The sequence below is a fragment of the Atta colombica genome, unplaced genomic scaffold (assembly GCF_001594045.1).
Source record: "Atta colombica isolate Treedump-2 unplaced genomic scaffold, Acol1.0 scaffold161, whole genome shotgun sequence".
Classification (NCBI taxonomy): Eukaryota; Metazoa; Arthropoda; class Insecta; order Hymenoptera; family Formicidae; genus Atta; species Atta colombica.
This window is the reverse complement of record NW_017259252.1, coordinates 614992-634456: the sequence shown is the minus strand read 5'-3', so window position 1 is coordinate 634456 and position 19465 is coordinate 614992. Positions and strand designations below refer to the sequence as shown.

Here is a 19465-nt window from a genome sequence, read left to right as displayed (position 1 = left end):
TATTATATATATTATAGATAGATCTATTATATTATATAAATATAATATAATATAATAGATATATCTATATAATATAATAAAATATCTATTGATTATAACAACTGGTTTTTTAATTCTTAATTACTAGAGAAACTTGATAAGTCTTAAGATTTTACATACGAATACTAAGTTTTACTAAAATTCAGAATCTTACGGTAATGTGTGTATAGATTTTAATTATTGCCCTGTAATTATAATTAAATAACTGATTATTATTATAATATTGTTATACACGAATTATATACACGAATTAACATCGATATTCCTTCGGTCAATAGATCGGTAATTCAACTGGCAACTCGTATGTAAATGTAACTGGCAATTGGTTTAATACCAGCTTTGAAACGGCACTGCAAGTGGAATCCAGTTGGAGAAAAGATAATGGATTAATGAGAGTGCAGATCGGGCACAATTCATTTATAAGGAATGAAAAATTAGGAATTAAACTGAGCCCAGCACTCAATCTCGATGCTATTATAGAATATAATCATTTTGTAGAACAAGCAACTGGCGCAATTCTAATAAAAAATCCACTCTACGAAGAGTTTAACATTTTACCCGCGGAGGTCGTGATCCGATATAATGAATTCTATAACAACCAAGGTACCTTTATAGTCAGCATCGGCTTATCGCCTTACAACGACGCGCAAAAGTTACTGTTCACAAGAAACTTCCTGAAACATAATCGTGTTCGAGAATTGTTCGACAACGGCGATCTGCGGAATGTCAAACTGATACCGCGTTCCAGAGTAGCTGCTGTCGTTGTCGTATCTTCGAGCAATGTTCAAATTTTCCGTAACATCTTAAACAATCTCGATTCGCGTTACGAGATTGGCTCTCATCTGGAAGATCAGAGTAAAGTTATCAATTGCACGTATAACTGGCTAGGATCTGCAGAAGAAAAGATAATATTCGATCGATTATTTCATAGGTACGCCTGATTAACATTTTTTAATTCTTGCAGTAAAGTAAATAATAATAAAAATATAATCATGACTATGTTATTTAGGAAGGACAGATATAATCTCGCCAAGATCGAGTATTTGCCTTACTTGCTGCACAATAGCAATCCTGGCGCGAATACTATTATCCCGAATCCGACATTCGTGCCGCAATTTATCAGATCTGACTCGAATGAAGTCGGAGGTGAGGTTGATGGCCAGGAGGAATTAAAAGCCGGAGAGTACATTGTCAAGCGTGATATCAATGTAAGACCAGGCGGCAAACTAATATTGCAACCGGGCGTTACATTACGCTTCCCACCGGCTGTAGGAATGATGATCGCAGGCAAATTTGACGCGCGCGGCAAGAAACCCAGCGATATCTTATTCACTCTTAAGGAGGAGCTCGTTATGTTACCAAATAACGATACTTTTACAGATGAGAATACGATTCAAGTCCATGAGACAGAATCTATACCAGTGAGGCTTCTTGGTGGAAAAACGAATTTTGAAGGGAGATTGCAGGTAACTCGCTGTATTATCTTTATTTTTTAAATATAATTTGTATTTAACGAGTTAATTTATTGAATCGTATTGTATAAATTTTACATATACAATTTTACAAATATTAATGAATAGTACCATTCAAATGATGAAATAGAGAAAAAAATTGCAGTATACATAATCTTTAATTTTTTTTATTCTGAAAGATAAAAATTGGAAATGAATGGGGCACTGTGTGCAATTATGGATGGACAATTCAGGACGCAGCACTCGTTTGCCATCAGTTAGGCTTTATCCTCGATTTCGAGAATTGGCTTATGGAGCGATCGCAAATTCCGAATGCAGGGATCAATGAGAAGATACTCCTCAGCAATGTACGCTGTACCGAGTACGACAATGATATAACTAAATGTCGAGCGGAAAGGGAGCAAGATTTTGAAAACTCGTGTACTCATGAGAACGATATTGGTGTCAGGTGTCTGGAGGCGGCATGGGCTGGTCTCAGATTAGGACCACTAGCTCAAAGAAGCGACTTGCAGTACGTGACGATTGAAAAGGCAGGCTTGCTGGATTACAAAACTAATTCATTTAAACCAGGTAATTTTTTTCAAATTCTTTAGAGGTTTTCTTAATAATCAATCGCGCGAATTATGTTGTTTATATGTTATTTATATTGTTTATTTGTACAATAGCTTTGCAAATTGATTTTGCTCGGCATTCACTAAACGGTATCAAGGTCTTGAACAATCTGCAAGATGGCTTAGGAGTTCTGTATTCAGACATATATTCGGCGGACGCAATAAACACTGTGACGAATAGCGACTTCTCTCAAAACGGCGGGAGCGGTATCAGTTTCAAGCAATTAGGTATGCGGATTATTAATTCACGAATCGAAAACAACAAGGTCGCGGGAATAAGACACAATCCGGCTCTCTCGGCCGTTCAGCAAAGAGAATTCGCGGGATGGTTCCTGCGGAAATCGGACACCACAGTCGACTCACCGTACAATCCGATAATCTTGCCGGAAATGACTGGGAACATCGAACTTGCTAATGGAGAGACCAAATACATTATCACGACTAAAGTAACCAGTGACTCCATCCGTCGTATCATCAACATTGAAGTATAAATTCTTTTTCTTCTCGCAAGAAGTATCTTGTTGTCATAGTTGAACTAAATTTTATCCAATTATAGTGCAAACCAAGCTATGTCATTGGTATTCAATTATTGAATCCGATTGAAAATCGAAGTACGGAACAAATTATACTATACGACTCGCAACATTTCGACATAAATCAGACTGTTTGGCACGTAAAACGGGACCTGAGTGTTTTCCCCGTCTCGTCTAGTTCCTTTGTAGTACTTTTGGAATATAAGAGCGGTGAGAATGCTCTTGGTGGAACTGTCATAGTTGTCACGTCGCTCTCGGCTCCAAGACAGGTATATATTTTAAGTATAAATATTACATTAATACAGAGATATATGCTGTTAAATTAAATGTTCTCAAATCAAATTTAAACCAATTTCTTGAGTTAAATAATTTCTTGTTATTTTAAACTTCTAAACTTCTCTGCCGAATTATATTATTTTGACACAAAACATATGATTAAAAAAACAACTACATCTAATCAATACATTTCTGCGGTTAAATTGCTTAGTTTCAAAGTAAATAACGTTTATATTAACTTATGCACTTAGTATATAATACATAAATTATAATACATAAATTATAAAATATTAAATTTGAATCAATGTTTCTTAAGATAAATTGTTTAAATAATAAAACAATCTAAACTACATGAATAAATTAAATAAGTACTTCGAAAAAAATCAATGCAGTCGAGGCTAATACCTAATAATATATATTTTTTCATGTAAATTCTAAATTCATAATGTTGGAATTGAAACACGATTATATAAATTGAAACTGAAATAATAATATCACAATTAATTGATTTGATAACGTTGCTACTAGCATTTAAAAAATCTGAACTTGAATTTACTGTTTTTAGTTAAATTAATGACATATTGTCTAATGGCTTTCAGGAATGATTAAAAATAACTCAAACTTATATTGGTATAATTTTACATTATGAATTTAATGGTATAACATTAATTTTATGTTAATGTTATGGACTTACAGAATATTCACAATAAAATAGTCAATGGTCCTATTCCTTTGCTATCTGTCACAAAGACAAAGATCAAGAACAATAAGAAAGGTGTGCTTGCGTCCTACTATAATCGATACCTGAATGAGATCGGATATCATTTTCTACGGAAAGCCAATGAGACTATTCAATTAGTCGAATGCGAGATATCACACAATCATGAAGAAGCCGTTTATGTGCATTCGCCTTATTGGAATATCTTCCAATCGAACCTGTCCGAGATCTCGATACATATAAATAACAGCTTGATCACAGACAACGGTAAAGGGATACATCAGTTCAGCCGCGATGCAAGGCACTCCAACAATCTCTTCCACTGGATAATGCAGGATAGCACAATTGAAAGAAATCATGGTGGTGGATTCGAGGTGTTGTTACCAGATGTCTGGCAGTACAACGAGAACTTCACACACTCTCTATACTTTGGGAACAACACCTGGCGTAACAATGAACAGTTTGGCTTTGTAGTGGACGGACATTTCGCGCACCTTAATATATCCTATAATCGTTTCGACAGCAATCGCTGTAAGACCGGTTTAATATCCATGCGTGGAATGGAAAAGAAGATCAGAATCGATAATAATTATATCGAGGATAATAACGGTATTTACATGGTTGAGTTCCGAGCGGATAGCCAGTCCGAAATCCTCGGTGATATTTACGCTCGCTTTTATCGCAACGAGATTAAGCGAAATATGTACGACTTCAGCAATTTAGGATCACGTCGAACGTTTGACGACCCCAGTTATGTCGTCGGCTTCCACGGCATACAAAAAGTACAAGTACATAAAAATCTCTTCGGTGAGAATTCGCTAGATTATGAGTTATTGGCAGGTATCAGGACAGCCAAGATCAACAACGAAGTAGATGTCAGGGAGAATTGGTGGGGTACTGCTAACGACACCTCTATCAGGTAATTTCATGTAAATATACGATTTACATCTTTTACATTTGCATTCGATTCGGAGCTTATTTCAATAATTTACTTTTATGTTCTTCCGCAGACAGAGGATTTTCGACTTCGACGACTGGAACGATCACGCTGTGGCCAACTATCGGCCGTATTTGACGAGCGACTCGTTTGAAGCATCTACTTCCGCGTGGCGGCATATAAATCGAGAGATTGACCTGAACAATTTGGGCGGTCGCATAATGGACAATCTCTCGCTGTACGCGAGACCCGAACCATACGTCATACATTCTGATATCACGGTTATGCCGGAAGCTACTCTGCATATCTATCCCGACGTCGTAATGGAATTCGCTCCTAATGTTGGCATCCTAGTTCTGGGAACGTTGAAAGCCATTGGGGTACCCGGTCATGAGATCATAATGAGACCGATAAAACGAATTGATGCGAGCGCAAATTCAATGTTTTCTAAACTGACGCCGATGAAAGGTTCCACTAATATCATGTCAATGCCGGACGAGACGATTCGTTTGTGCAAGGATGGGCATTGTTCCGTATTGCATTATGAAGGTAGACCGAAAAATCAAAAGCTATTATAAAAAAAATTTATTACTTGAATAATCTGTATGCAAAAGTAGCTATATCCAAAAACATAAAAAAATTAAATTAATATTGGAATCCTGGATTTTTCAACTCTTTGGTTACGAATTGAACGTTTTAAAAATACTGAAACAATTACAAACTCTATAAAATTAAAAGGAGCAAAAATGAATCTAATCGCAAAAGAAATTAAATCTCTAAATTCCTACTCTATTGCAGTTACATTTATTAGTCATATTTAATAAAAATGACAGACATTATGTTCCAAAATTAATTAAAATTCTTTCATCAACTGTGCAAAAGCAGTCATTCTACTTTAATAAATAGAAATTGTATTGTTATTTCTTATGTTATATTATACGCTTTTAGTTTTGTTAATTAAAATAATGAATTTTTCTTGATTTAAAAGAAGACTTTAATGATAAAATTGAATGCAAAAAATTATACAAGCTATATTTTGCTCTTGTCAGAAAAAAATTCAAGTGAAAATAACGACTGTTTACTTTTGCCAATAGATTATTCAGCTTTATTAGCTTTATTAGCTAGCACTTTCTATCTTTTCTTATATATTTTCTATCTTCTGATCTCACTCAATTTCTCTTATTTTTTATATTTATATTAATTAATATATTATATACTGCCAGTACTGAAAATCTATTACGTAACGTGAACTATAAATTTTCAGTACTGAAAATGTGGCTGTGCATATCGAAACACGCCTATAAAATATAAAGACATAATTAATTATGAAGTCATATTTTATTTGTATTCATTTATTATGTTATTTAACACCTACTTCTAATTTTTTATATTATATATCTTATATCTTATTATTGTCTTATTATTATTGTCTTATTATGTCCATTGTGCATTATATTTAATCCTTACTTCTAACAAAGTTTTATGTCTATAAATTATATGCACAATTCCTATAAATTATAGACATTGACTATATTTATATCTTATTTCCACTAATGTATTGTAGATTAATTTTAATCTCGATTCAACTTACTCTTCAGCTTTTTCTAATTTTTAGAACTAGAAAAAGACAAAAAGTAATAAGTTGAATTGAAATTAAAATTAATCTATATTGGTAGAAATGGACATTAATCGGATTTAATAATGTTTGTAATTAGAAACCAGTTCCATTTTTCAGAGAAATATAGTTATAAGATTGGTCATCAGTTTCATAACTACAGATGTTATAAAACCCGATGTGCCGTGTAAAAACGTGATCATTAATTTCTATTCTTCCATTATGTCCAGATCCTTATTTTATTGAGTTATATACACAAATCAATATATACAAGTTTTAACACTCAAACTGAACTTTCTAGCAGATGCACAAATCGACACAGTGACAAGAATCATTCTTGTCTTTGTTTCTTACTGATTTTTGAACAAGGACAGGATGGCTCTTATGTCAATTTGTGTTTTTTGCTGGAAATATTTTAAAAATATTGCTGCAACATTGCTGAAGTAATATTACAAAAAGAAGTCTTCGCATATTTCTGCAATATTGTATTGCAATATGCAACATGTTGCAGAAATGTTGCAGCAATGTTGCTACAAGTTTCTATGCCGTACGGGTATATATATATATATAATACTGTATATATTATAATATTATATATTTTCATATATTTAACTGCATCTTTTCTCTTGTAACAGGATTCCTAGAGTACTTCAACAGGACGACCCTTCAGTGGATCCCATTGTGCGATGATCGGTTTACCGAGCGCAACGCTCAAGTAGCATGCCGACAACTCGGTTACGATACTCTCAATGTTTACATATCGTACGATCGTAGATATGAGCTTCATCCTGGATCATTGACACGTGTCTGGTCTTGGCCCGAACCATTGCAGGTATGATTGATTTTGCTTCTTATTTGTTTGAGATCAATAAACATTGAACGTTTTATAGTGTTCCGGGAAAGAGCAAAGTCTCGAGGACTGTCAGATCAGATTGAACGGTCAGTTATTCGGTCATCGTCATGAGTGCTCGTGGAATGGAAACTTCGTCTTCCTGCATTGCGGAAAGCGAAATTTAGACGATGCGTACGATTACTGGGGCGGAATACGCATCGCGAACAGTGAATTCGAAGCTCATCTCTACGAACATCGCATCCACGACATCGTGACTCATGAAACAATTAAGCGCGTCGAATCGGTTCTCAAATTCATCAATATAACCGGTGCTGGGATTTTACATTATGAGAAATCGGCTGCTGTACAGTCGATTATGAAGTCTCCGGCAATAGTGCACGTAAACATAGATCGCAGCGCTTATCATGGCATAAATGTCGTATCTCCAACGCACATGGTATGCGGAATACATAATTTGCAAAGAAACGCAAAGCGGAGTTTTATACTAATTCACATTTGTGTAAATAAAACGCACAATCACATATATTTATGTATATTACAGGTGGAGTTATTATTCAACACAATTAACAATGTCCTCGGCAACGGCGTGAATATATTATCCTTGACAGGAGAAGGTCGCGAGTCGGACGAGAGTACGTTTACGCCTATTAAGGATCTTAATGTTCCTTATCATTTATTTAGTATGGTCGATATATGCGATACTGCAAAAGAAATTACAATCGAGGAGCGCGTGATCGTATACTACAAATATGATAATTATCCTGTGAATTGCGTGAAGATCTTCCGCAGTGCTTACAGAGCCAAACCATTTGGATTCAGGTACATGCAGAATTCTTTTTCATGTTCACGAAAATTGTTTTCAAAAGCTCGATGAAAACTAGAAAGCTAATATCTTGAATTTCCAGACTTTTGCAATTTAATCTTTATAACTCCACTGGCAAGCCAGGCCGGCATGATAGTATAACAATATATGACGGAGACATTTACAATATCAGCACCAAAGTGATTGGTCATTTGGAAGTTAATACTCCTGATGAGAAAAAATTGTTCAGAACGCAGAATCCTAGTATTAGTATTAGATTATTTGCTAACGGCGCTAGTAATACGCATGGATTTATCGCAGAAATCGTAACTCTTCCGATATCTGCTATTGGTTTTAGTAAGTAATCTCAATGTATAACATTTTTTTCAATGTATAACATTTTATTAACAAAAAGGAATAACCCTTGTATGCCTATTTCGGATTACTCTCCTGTAATTCTTTTATTTTTGTGATTGGCAGATCGCGATGTACAACACAACGTTTCTTACTCTTTGATATCGAACTGTCGCGAAGGAGCTGTAAAATATGCAAGCGCCGGCGAAGTGAATGCCATAATAACGCTCGAGCGTAATCAGTTTGTGAATAATTGCGAGAAACTGTACGGTAACTTCACCACGTGTAAGTCCGCACTGTGGCTCGACGTCCAAAATACTCAATTGCTCCATTTCAGAGTAAGTACCATGTACGCTTAAGGGTGTATCATATACATATTTCCAAAATAAAAAAATTAGAGATTATTTTAGATCGCAAAAATTAAAATTTTTTTATATACGTATATATAAATACTTTAAATATTAAATATTAGAAAATAACTTTTTATTTATTTACTTTATTTGTTATTATTTTTTGTTGTAGTAATATAAAAAATAACACGAAAACTCATATTCTTTATAAGTACTTAAGCATTCAAAATGATGTATTAAGTTTTATTATAGAGATTCATTTTTTCTATAAATAAAATTTACTTATTTACAGGACAACTAATCTCTACATCGCAATGAAATTTTACATAAATCATTTTGAATAATTAAAGTATTTATATAAAAAAATTAAATTTCTTTAAATTTCAGTATTAATATTATTACAAAAAATAATAACAAATAACATAAATAGATTGTAAAAATGTATTGTTTAATAAAAATATATAGAATATTATAATACAACTTCACACACACACACACACACACAAAATTGGTATTTATAACAAATTGAATATAAATTATTATAACTAAATATACCTAGTCAACAAAATGAGAAAAATACACTTTTTCATGTAAAAATATAAAACTCTAAAACACAAATGTTCAAAGAAAAAATATATTTCAATATCTTAAAGTTGATATTACAAAAGAAAAAAATAGTTCAAGTATCATTATCCAAAATAATTATTCAAAAAAATTATTCAGTAATCTAAAAATGATGTTTTCTTAATATGCATGAATAATCATAAAACAATGCATTTTATTATTGCTATTGTGTTAAGAAAACTTGAAATATCAATTACCGATTTCGAAAGTAGAGATTTCAAGCTTTCAAATGCTTTTTTGAATTTTTTCCTGCGATAATTTTTCACCGAGTTACGGTGTTCTGAATATTGTGCAATTTTGAGCGTGTTCTAAAGTCCTATTTTTTGTTCAATAGTGTATAATAAAACTGGAGGATTCTGTTTAAAAAATTCAACTTAATAATATTGCAGACTCCCCAAAATCAAACTCTTATCATCATTAAATACATTTTATGAGGCTCTTTGCAACTTTGCTTCTTCTTACAGTTTTAAGGGGCACATTAGGTAGCAATATTATCCTCCCTAACCTTCTCTGCAATCATAAATGTTGATAACAAATTATGTTTATCGATTTGTTGCAAATAGGGAACATACTTTATTATTATTAATATTAGCAAACTTCCCTCAAATACATTCTCAGGCAGTCAAATCCTATCGAAAACAAAATTCTAAAATCTTGCTACAAAATTTGAAGACAAAAGGTCGCCAAATTTGATGCAAATTTTGTTGTATTCAAAGCCGGTAGCAAATTGATGAAGTAAGGAATATGATATCAAATTGTCAACAAAAGCCAAGCAAGATTTACAAGTCTTAATTTAACAGCAGTTGATGACAAAAGCTGAGCAAACCTTGCTGACCTAACTTTACAACAAATTGTCGACGAAAATTAATTAAGATCTGTCATTATCATATACGGTCCCGTCACAAAATGAACTCGCTTCTCGAAAAAAGAAAACGTCCAGGAATCCTATAAGAAGACATATGTAAATCAAGTTGGCGAATCCTCCGAAGATTTCCAAATTTTCTTTAATGAGAATCCGAATATTTTTTTGATTATTTTATAACTTTGTCGTATGTATTTTAGAATGTGATGTTAATCAATAATTATTTATTAATTCCACATTCTAAAATACACATGACAATATTTCAAAAATAAAACTGAATTGTTTGTATTTGGCATCATTCAGTTGGGATATCTGGCTCCAGATCTTGACTGTATTTAGTGCCATTCTGTTAGCATATTAATTATAAATTTGGTTTGCATTTGGTATAGATCTACGATGATATCTATTACTATTATCAAATCTGCTTTGATATTGGCTTCAATTTGATTTCAGAACATGTTCTTCAGATGTGGTTTACATTGCATGTTCTATTGCGGACACAGTAGGTTCTGGTTTTGGCACTTAATTCCGTTGGAATTTATTGTCAAAAAAGCGAATAATTCAAATTGAGCTCTTGAAATATTAAAACAAATAATAAATAAAGTAAAAACGGACAACTTTTAATACGCGGTAATTGATACGATTATCATATATACATATATATATATTTCGATTTATATATTGTATCCCTTATGAAAATAAAAATCGGACCATAAATCGGATGTAATGGAAGCCTCAGTAAACGAGAATGGATTAAAATGGATTGAAATTTTTTTCTATCCAAATGCGTATTTTAAATAGCGAATACTTTTTTGGATTTAATTGAATTTAATTGGATTCAATTAGATTCAATTGGATACAATTGGATTGAAAAACTGCATTTCTTATTCAAAATTTTGAATTGAACAGTATTCACAATTGCAGAAAAAGCTAATTATTTTTAGATTGAAAGGCATAGAGATATGCGTCATGCAATTCCTATAAATGCATTCAGGATTGAAAAGCATTCATTTTAACATTCGTGAATCAATATTTCTGAAAATCTGAATCCATTTTAATTCATTTCAATCCATTCATTTGCTGGGGAGTAACAGAAGCGTGAATGAAACTTCTAGAAGGCGAAAATTGGAACAATGAAATATAAAAGAAGCATTTACGTTTCTTTTATATTTTGATGTTCCAATTTTCACTTTCTAGAAGTTTCGTTTATACTTCTGTTACTCTCCCATTACATCCGACTTACGCTCCGATTATTATTTTCATCAAGGATCTATTACATAATTATACAAAAATGAACGTTTCGGCTATATTCAAGTCATCCTCAGCAGTCTCCAATCATAGCAATACTCAGGGAATGGAAAGTTACTTTTTAAAAGTAAAAAGTTGCAGTTACTCATTGTCGAGTAGGAAAAGTAACAAGTTACTGTTAGTTAGTACCGATTTTTAAAAGTAATTTTAATTTGTTAGTTACTTGAGAAAATACCTTTTCGTTACCTTTTTTTTAAATCGACGGCCGCCAAATGGGCGGCCTTAGAGACCTCTCTAGTCTCAAACGCATTGTAAAAAATAGTGGAGAATTACAACTATTATATTGGATAACTTTGAGACCTACTATAATAGTTATAAATGTCCACACGTTTGTAAATTTGCAATATGTAAATAAAAATAATTTCTTGATATATATACTTGATATACTAAGCAGATTGTGGAAGTACAATTGTATATGTAGTTATAGGAATGATAATATGATATTTCGCATTATATATTATTATACATTTAATAACAATACGCGAAATATTTGTTATATTACGTAATATTACCAAAATTTGGATAATTACAGAAAATATTCAAAATATCCTGCTATTTACATAATTTTTAATATAAAATAATTTAATATAAAATATATATTTACACAATAAAAGCAAATTTACATAATTTTTGGAATTACATAATTTCTATAAAATTGCAGGATTTTTTATATTTATAAGGACTAATCATGTAATCTATTTTACATCTATTATATATGTAAATTTACGAAATTTTTTTAAAGTTAAGTGACTTGTATTGTATCATGTCCAATCATATACAAAGTAACGATAAAGTGTAAAATTCGTTGCCGTTACCAAAAAAAAATGTAATTTCGTTTCCGTTACAGTTATCAAAGAAAAAAGTACGCAACTAGTACTAAAGTTACCAAAAAAGTAACTTATAACTGTAACTTCGTTATAATCCGTACAGCATAGAAACAACATTGCTGCAACATTTCAACGTTGCATATTGCAATACAATGTTGCAGAAACATTGCGAAGATTTCTTTTGCAATATTACAGCAATGTTACAACTTGTACATATTGATTTGTGTATAACTCAATAAAGTAAGGACCTGGGCATAATGGAAGAATAGGAATTAATGATCACATTTTTACACGGCACACTTAATCGGGTTTCATAACATCTGTAGTTATGAAACTGGCTAAATGAATCTCATAACTATATTCCTTTGAAAAATGGAATGACTAATTAGTTTCTAACTACGAATATTATTAAATCCGATTAATGTCCATTTCTACCAATATAGATTAATTTTAATCTCAGTTCAACTTATCTTCGTCTTTTTCTAGTTCTAAAGATTAGAAAAAATGAAGAATAAGTTGAACCGAGATTAAAGTTAATCTACTTAGTGGAAGGAAACGAACATAAGATGTAAACGTAGTCAATATCTATAATTTATATTGGGAGTACAAATTAGTTAGTTCGGTCCGTTTTTTTTTGCATTCATTTCAAAACAAAATGAATGAACAGATCAATTAAAGTATTGTTCATCGCTGCCTACTACTTTTTTCCATCTCTCAGGCAAGTTTCGAATTCCATCTCGAAAAAATAACTCGTCTTTGGAGGTGATCCAATTTTGGAGCCAATTTTCTGCGAAAGAAGTGAACCGGTGACTTGCTGCATCCTTCGGAACAACTAGTAATCATAAGGAGTAATGTCCGGAGAATACGGTGCGGTAAAACATCCCATTTGAGTGTTTCCAAATATTTTTTTACGACTTTAACAACATGAGGTCGAGCGTTATCATAAAGAAGAATAACTTTATCATGTCTTTATCATATCGTATTCCGGCCGTTTTTCTCGCAATGCGGCTCAAACGAATCAATTGTAGCCGATACCGATCGCCCGTAATGGAATCGCCAGGCTTCAGCAGCTTATAGTAAACAAGACCCTTTTGGTCCCACCAGATACAGAGCATGATCTTCGAACCATGAATGTTCGGCCGTGGTGTTGATGTTGAGGTCGGCAATGATTGACCAGGCTTAGCGTAGTATTTTTTTTTCTTGGAGTTGTTGTAGAATATCCACTTCTCATCTCCAGTCACAATCCACAAAAAAAATCTTTTCTCTGTTGTCTTTGAATCAGTTGTTCGCAAGTGAAAAATCGCCTTTCAACGTCTCTCGGTTTCAGTTTATAAGGCACCCAATTTCCTTGTTTTTGAATCATTTTTCTCATGGCTCTTAATCGTACAGAAACGACTTGTTGAGTTATCCCCAATGATTCTGCAAGCTCCTCTTGCGTTTGACTCTGATCTTCTTCGAGTAATGCCTTTAATTCTTTGTCTTCGAATTTTTTTGGTTGTCCAGATCGAGGTTTGTCTTCAACGCTGAAATCTCCATCCTTGAAACGTCGAAACCATTCCCTACATGATTTATCAGTTGGAGCAGTGCCGCCATAAACTTCGACAAGCATTCGATGGGCTTCAGCCGCACTTTTCTTCCAATTAAAGCAGAAAATCAAAATCTCCCGCAAATGCTGCTTGGTTAACATAAAATTCGACATTTCAAACAAAGTAAAAATCAAGGTTAAATGAATCTCAAAGCGATATAAACTAAATATTATTAGCAGATGTTTAACCTCTCTGAAACCGCCAAAATCAGTTGTCACTATGAATCATTCACAAAAGCTGGAGTTATCTTTAGGGAAACGGATCAAACTAATTTGTACTCCCAATAGGAATTGTGCCTATAATTTATAGACATAAAGCAATTAGAAATAAGATTAAATATAATGCAATGGACACAATAATAAGATATAATAACATATAAGCCGTGTTTCGATATGTACAGCCAATACTGAAAATTTATAGTTCACGTTATGTATAGATTTTCAGTACTGGCAGTGTATATCGGAACACGCCTATAAAATATAAAGACGTAATTAATTAAAGTCATATTTTTATTTGTATATAATCATATATTTATTTGTATTCATTGTATTACATTTAACTCCTACTTCTAATTTTTTATATTTAAATTTATATAGTACAAAATCTTATAATAAATATTGCAGTAACATTGTAATATTACAGCAATGTTGCTGCGTTATTACAATGTTTCTGCAATAATACTGCATTCCACTGTGCGCAAAACCTAATATTGCATATATATTATATTGTAATATTACTGCAAAATTACGTATTATTATTTTTAAAATGGATATTTTTACGTTGCTGCAATGTTGCTGCAATATTTCTTTGCTGCATGGGAAGTAACGAGTACTTCCATTCCCTGGCAATACTTGATATCAATCCGATATTCATAACGTCAAAGAAATCGAGTGCAGCAAGGTGCAAACAATGTGAGACTTCTTTGCTGCACTCGATTTCTTACTTTTTTACTCTCTTATGCTCTTATTCTTTTATTCTTTTGTTTATTCAATAAGTAAATTACCACATAGTTTATCTAAAGATGTAACAATCGGCTCTTAACATAGTTAACAAAATGAGGAAAATGCACTTTTTCATACAAAAATATAAAACTCTGACACAAAAATGTTTAAAGGAAAAATATATTTTAATATCTTAAAAAAATTGATATTCCAAACTACAAAAGAAAGGAATAGTTTAAATGTCGGTTGTCTAAAAAATTTAGTTATTTAATAACTTGAAAATGAATATATTTTTAATATGCATGGTTTTTAATATGAATGATTAAATTGAAAATATATTATATAAAATATATTGCATTTATTAAACAAGGTTGGATAAATTAATGTTTTTTTTTTTAACTAAATAAAGTTAAAGTTAATGGCTTTACAAAATTAATAAAGTTAAGTTAAAAGTTGAAGAAATAAAAAATTAACTTAACGTAAGTTAAATCAATATTGAATTAACTTAAGTTAAAAAAAAGTTAATTTTGAAAAAATTATTTTTTAGATCAAAATGTCCTAATTTTTTTTTTAAGATTGTTGAGATTAAATAATTACAATATAGATTATTAAATAAATTTAATTTTTAATTTTTTTATTCATATGTGATATAACACATAGTATATAACACATAACGATATAACTATATAAGTTATATAATTTTAAAAAAACAGTCAGCACATAGAGGAGATACAAGATTAATCAATGATTACTTTTTAAGTCTTAAGCCATAAGAAATTGACCAATTACAATCGAATGCGAGAAGAATATTTGACTATAATTGATAAATTTCTTATGACTTAAGGCTTAAAACACCTATTATAGATCCGGACTAAGTAATAATAAATCAATCAGAGAGCTGTATTAGCATCTAGAAAAATTGGTCTTAAAATATGAACAGATTACGAATATACGCCCTTAGTCTTATTATATCTTATTATTTTTCTAAGATATTTAAAAGAGATAAAAAAACTTAAAAAAAGTTAACGTTTAAAAGTAACTTAGTTAAGTTAAAATTTAACGCATTTAAAATTAACTAAGTTAAGTTGAAAGTTATTAACTTTTAACATTTTAATTAGTTACTATCCAACCCTGGTTTTAAGCAATACATTTTATTATTGCTATCATGTTAAAAAAACTTAGGTATAATTTATTAGTAAAATGTTCTTTATAACATATTACAAAAAAACAACATAATATATAATATTATATTACAGATAATATTTAACACATGGCATGGGTGCAAAAAATTATCGTGTTTACTATTGAAAGTTACAATACTGCCGACGTTAGCTTTACCCAAAGTGTCCGATTAACGTCTGAAACCTCTTGAACATTGTTCAGAATGATGACCTAGATAACATTTGTCAAGATCAAGGCCATTAGAGAGATTTTTCCTCTTATTTTCATTTTTACGTAAAAATGAAAATAAGAGAAACAACTTCCAATGATCTTAATAAATGTTATTCAGGTCATGATTCTGAACAATTCGAGAAATTTAGCCATCGATCGGACACCTTGAGTAATGCTAATTCCGGATAACTTTTAAGTTTTAATTCGAAAAGTTCTTAATGAAAAACAATTTTATCAAAGCATTTTAAAAAACTCTTGGGGTATGCGCGAGAATTTGTAATGGAAAATGGGAAGGTATATTTAAAAAATTTTAAATGACCTTGACGTGATCTTAACAATCCAAAGTCAAATTAATGATATTTTATATTCTCTTTCGAATCATAGCTTTTGTCTATATAAAGCTTTTGTCTAAATATTTTTCCGTATTTTCCATATTTTTCTCTGTTAAGAGAAAGATATTTGCCTCTGTTAAGATTAAAATGAATCACCTGATATTTAATATATAGATATACATATTATCTATACACAAACTTGTTAATAAAATTATCAGAACATAAATTTTATATCAAAATTTTGCATAACTTCAAGTAAGCATAACTCTGTGAAAAATCTTGCGATAATTTTGTTCATGAGTGTGCGTACGTGCGTGCATGCGTGGCGTGTGCGCGCGCGCGCGTGTGTGTGTGTGTGTGTGGTGTGTGTGTGTGTGTGTAGATAGTGTGTAAAAAGTATTAATTTAATAACGTTCTCAAAACATGGTGAGATTTCTAATCATTTAAAACTGTGTTCTAGAACAATTTAATACAACGAAATCAAGGCGGTCTTACAATTCGTGCCGATTCGAGCGGTACCGCAACGTCCCTCAAGGGATGGATTCATAATAATCTCTTCACAGAAAACTTCAATAAGCCTGCATTGTAAGTACAGTGTTATAATGTTTATAAAAATCAATAGTGACACTGTGGATCTTCAGGTTCGTTGAGGGTCGTCAGAGCAGTCCTTATCAACAGATGATTATATTCAGAAATTATTTCACCAAGAATAACGCTCCGTATGACAATAACATCATTTTGAAGCAAGTGGTCAGCAACATGACATTCAATTACTTACATGGAAACCTTGGTATGCATTTATTGGAGATTTCGGGATTCGAGAAGGTCCGTTCACAATTCTATCAAAGTACATCTCACAACGGCTTCTATAAGTGAGCTCATTTATTTTTTTATATCTTCCTTTATGTTTCTTTATCATCATGTGCGAAAGCTATTTATGTTATAGAATATTATAAAATTATTCAGATGCAATCGGAAGAAATGAATATTTATAACTTTGTAGAAATTACGCAGTCGATCGTGAAGGCCGTAGCACTATTATTGCTGGTACACCCGGTCAGCAATATGTTGATAATGTGTTTTTTAATCCCGACAACGATTATGAAATGCAAACGACGAACAAATCTCAGTAAGATAAAACGAATTTAATCGCAAGATAATTAATTAAAATTTTTAACATTCATTAAACAAATCACTTATTTAGACAATTGGAAATTTGGAGATCTCACATAGACGCGCGGCACAATTGGTGGGGTTACAATGAAACTTTAGCGGTGGCTGGTCGCATCAGAGACCGTGAAGATTCATTTGAGCTATTACAGGTGGATTATCAGCCTTTCCATATGAATAATAAATCGATATTAAGTGGCAAGTGTCCACCCGCCTGGGATCTTGTTGGTGACACATGTTACATATTGATCGGCGCACCGATGGATTTTTTTAGTGCACGAGACTTTTGCAGGGTGAGTTATTTTAGCTAAGTGTATGATATTTAATTTGTGTCTCTTAATATCATGTAATCTCTCATACTTGTTTATTTCATATTATTTCATATTGTTAAATTGTCTTTCTTTTACGCAGTCGGCAAATGCGTCGATGCCATTCATCATGGGAGATTATCTGGAACTCTGGAAGTTCGCGCGTAAGCAACAGGAGCGATTCGATTATTCAGAGCGTGTATGGGTGCAACAATTGGAACGCGTGGATCAATGCACGATGTTTACGTATCAGACCATTGAGATTGATCATTGCGCGCAACCTAGTTTGTTTATTTGTGAAATCGGTATGCAGAATATCATAACGATCCAACTAATATTTTAATAAATATTTCTGAAATATTTATAAAATGTTTCTAAAGTCTTAAAGTAATATTTAAAAAATATTCCAATATCTATAGGATAACTCCGATATATACGCCGCATCTATTAAAAATTTAATTTATTAAGTATTATTTACTATGTTTGTAGTAAACGAATTATATCAGTAAAAATTTTTAAAATACTGCAATTTACTACTATGAAAAAAATATTAGAAATCCGAAATATTTATTTTTCATATTAAAAAATAAACTTTTTGAAATCCTTGTATTTTTGTCATATTCTTCCATAGAAGGGGATATATGGTTACTCACAGAGGAAGGGGAGGGAGGTATATACAGCTCATGAAATATGACAAATAATGCAATATAATATAAATAAGACACAATAACTTATAAAATGTATTTATAAAGTTTTATTAAATAAGAATGGTAAATATGTATATGAAGTAATAAATAATAATTATAATCTTCCTACATATATTACAAATATTTTGAATATGAGGTACATATTTCATATAATGCGTTTATATTGTATTTAGTGCACTGAATTCAATCTGCACACTTTGTATGCTTTGGGCATAAATCCCGCTCGCTAAAAATGCCGCATATCCCAAACAGATTTGATATACAAGACAATAAACTAAACAAAAAATACGAAAACAAAGCACTTGTATTTTGCTACAACATGCTTTACTATTCTATTACACGTATGTATCACTAAGTCTTTTACACGCTCCATATTAATCATTTTATGTAGATTATACCATTTATGATGGCGTTACTTATTATAGTGACAAATTGATTCAACTCACAATAAATTCATTAATATTAACAGTAAGAAATTGAAATCATAACACAACTAATACAACATAAAGGCATGTAACAGAGTAGTTGCGGGAACTCCTTCTATTTTTTCTGATTTCTGCGGCATAAATCCGCAAATCAGCGCGGCGTATTTGCCGGAGTTATCTTCTAAAATATTTGCAATTATCTAAATAAGTGATTTAATGAATAAAATCTTTAATTATATCTTGCAATCCAGTTTGTTTTGACTTACCAAGATTTATTTGTCGTTTGCAAAATGTAAAAACAATATTCAAATTAAATTAATTAAAATATATATTTTCACATATCGTTACATATTCGGAGGATATTCCCTGTATGTGTGTGTGTGTGTGTGTGTGTGTGTGTGTGTGTGTGTGTGTGTGTGTGTG

The 19465-nt window shown here is 31.6% G+C and overlaps 1 protein-coding gene across 1 annotated transcript in view; it reads left to right on the top strand.

The window, feature by feature from the left end:
• Nucleotides 1-19465, top strand: part of LOC108685882 (protein bark beetle) — a 65130-nt gene that overhangs the window by 43050 nt on the left and 2615 nt on the right. The window contains exons 9-25 of the mRNA XM_018190891.1: nucleotides 318-970; nucleotides 1049-1505; nucleotides 1691-2081; nucleotides 2177-2607; nucleotides 2679-2924; nucleotides 3628-4568; nucleotides 4660-5135; nucleotides 6837-7033; nucleotides 7092-7490; nucleotides 7596-7873; nucleotides 7960-8213; nucleotides 8337-8548; nucleotides 16893-17017; nucleotides 17074-17304; nucleotides 17436-17561; nucleotides 17637-17895; nucleotides 18014-18215. Coding sequence (XP_018046380.1) covers nucleotides 318-970; nucleotides 1049-1505; nucleotides 1691-2081; nucleotides 2177-2607; nucleotides 2679-2924; nucleotides 3628-4568; nucleotides 4660-5135; nucleotides 6837-7033; nucleotides 7092-7490; nucleotides 7596-7873; nucleotides 7960-8213; nucleotides 8337-8548; nucleotides 16893-17017; nucleotides 17074-17304; nucleotides 17436-17561; nucleotides 17637-17895; nucleotides 18014-18215 — 5878 coding nt within the window. The remainder of the gene's footprint in view (nucleotides 1-317; nucleotides 971-1048; nucleotides 1506-1690; nucleotides 2082-2176; nucleotides 2608-2678; nucleotides 2925-3627; nucleotides 4569-4659; nucleotides 5136-6836; nucleotides 7034-7091; nucleotides 7491-7595; nucleotides 7874-7959; nucleotides 8214-8336; nucleotides 8549-16892; nucleotides 17018-17073; nucleotides 17305-17435; nucleotides 17562-17636; nucleotides 17896-18013; nucleotides 18216-19465) is intronic.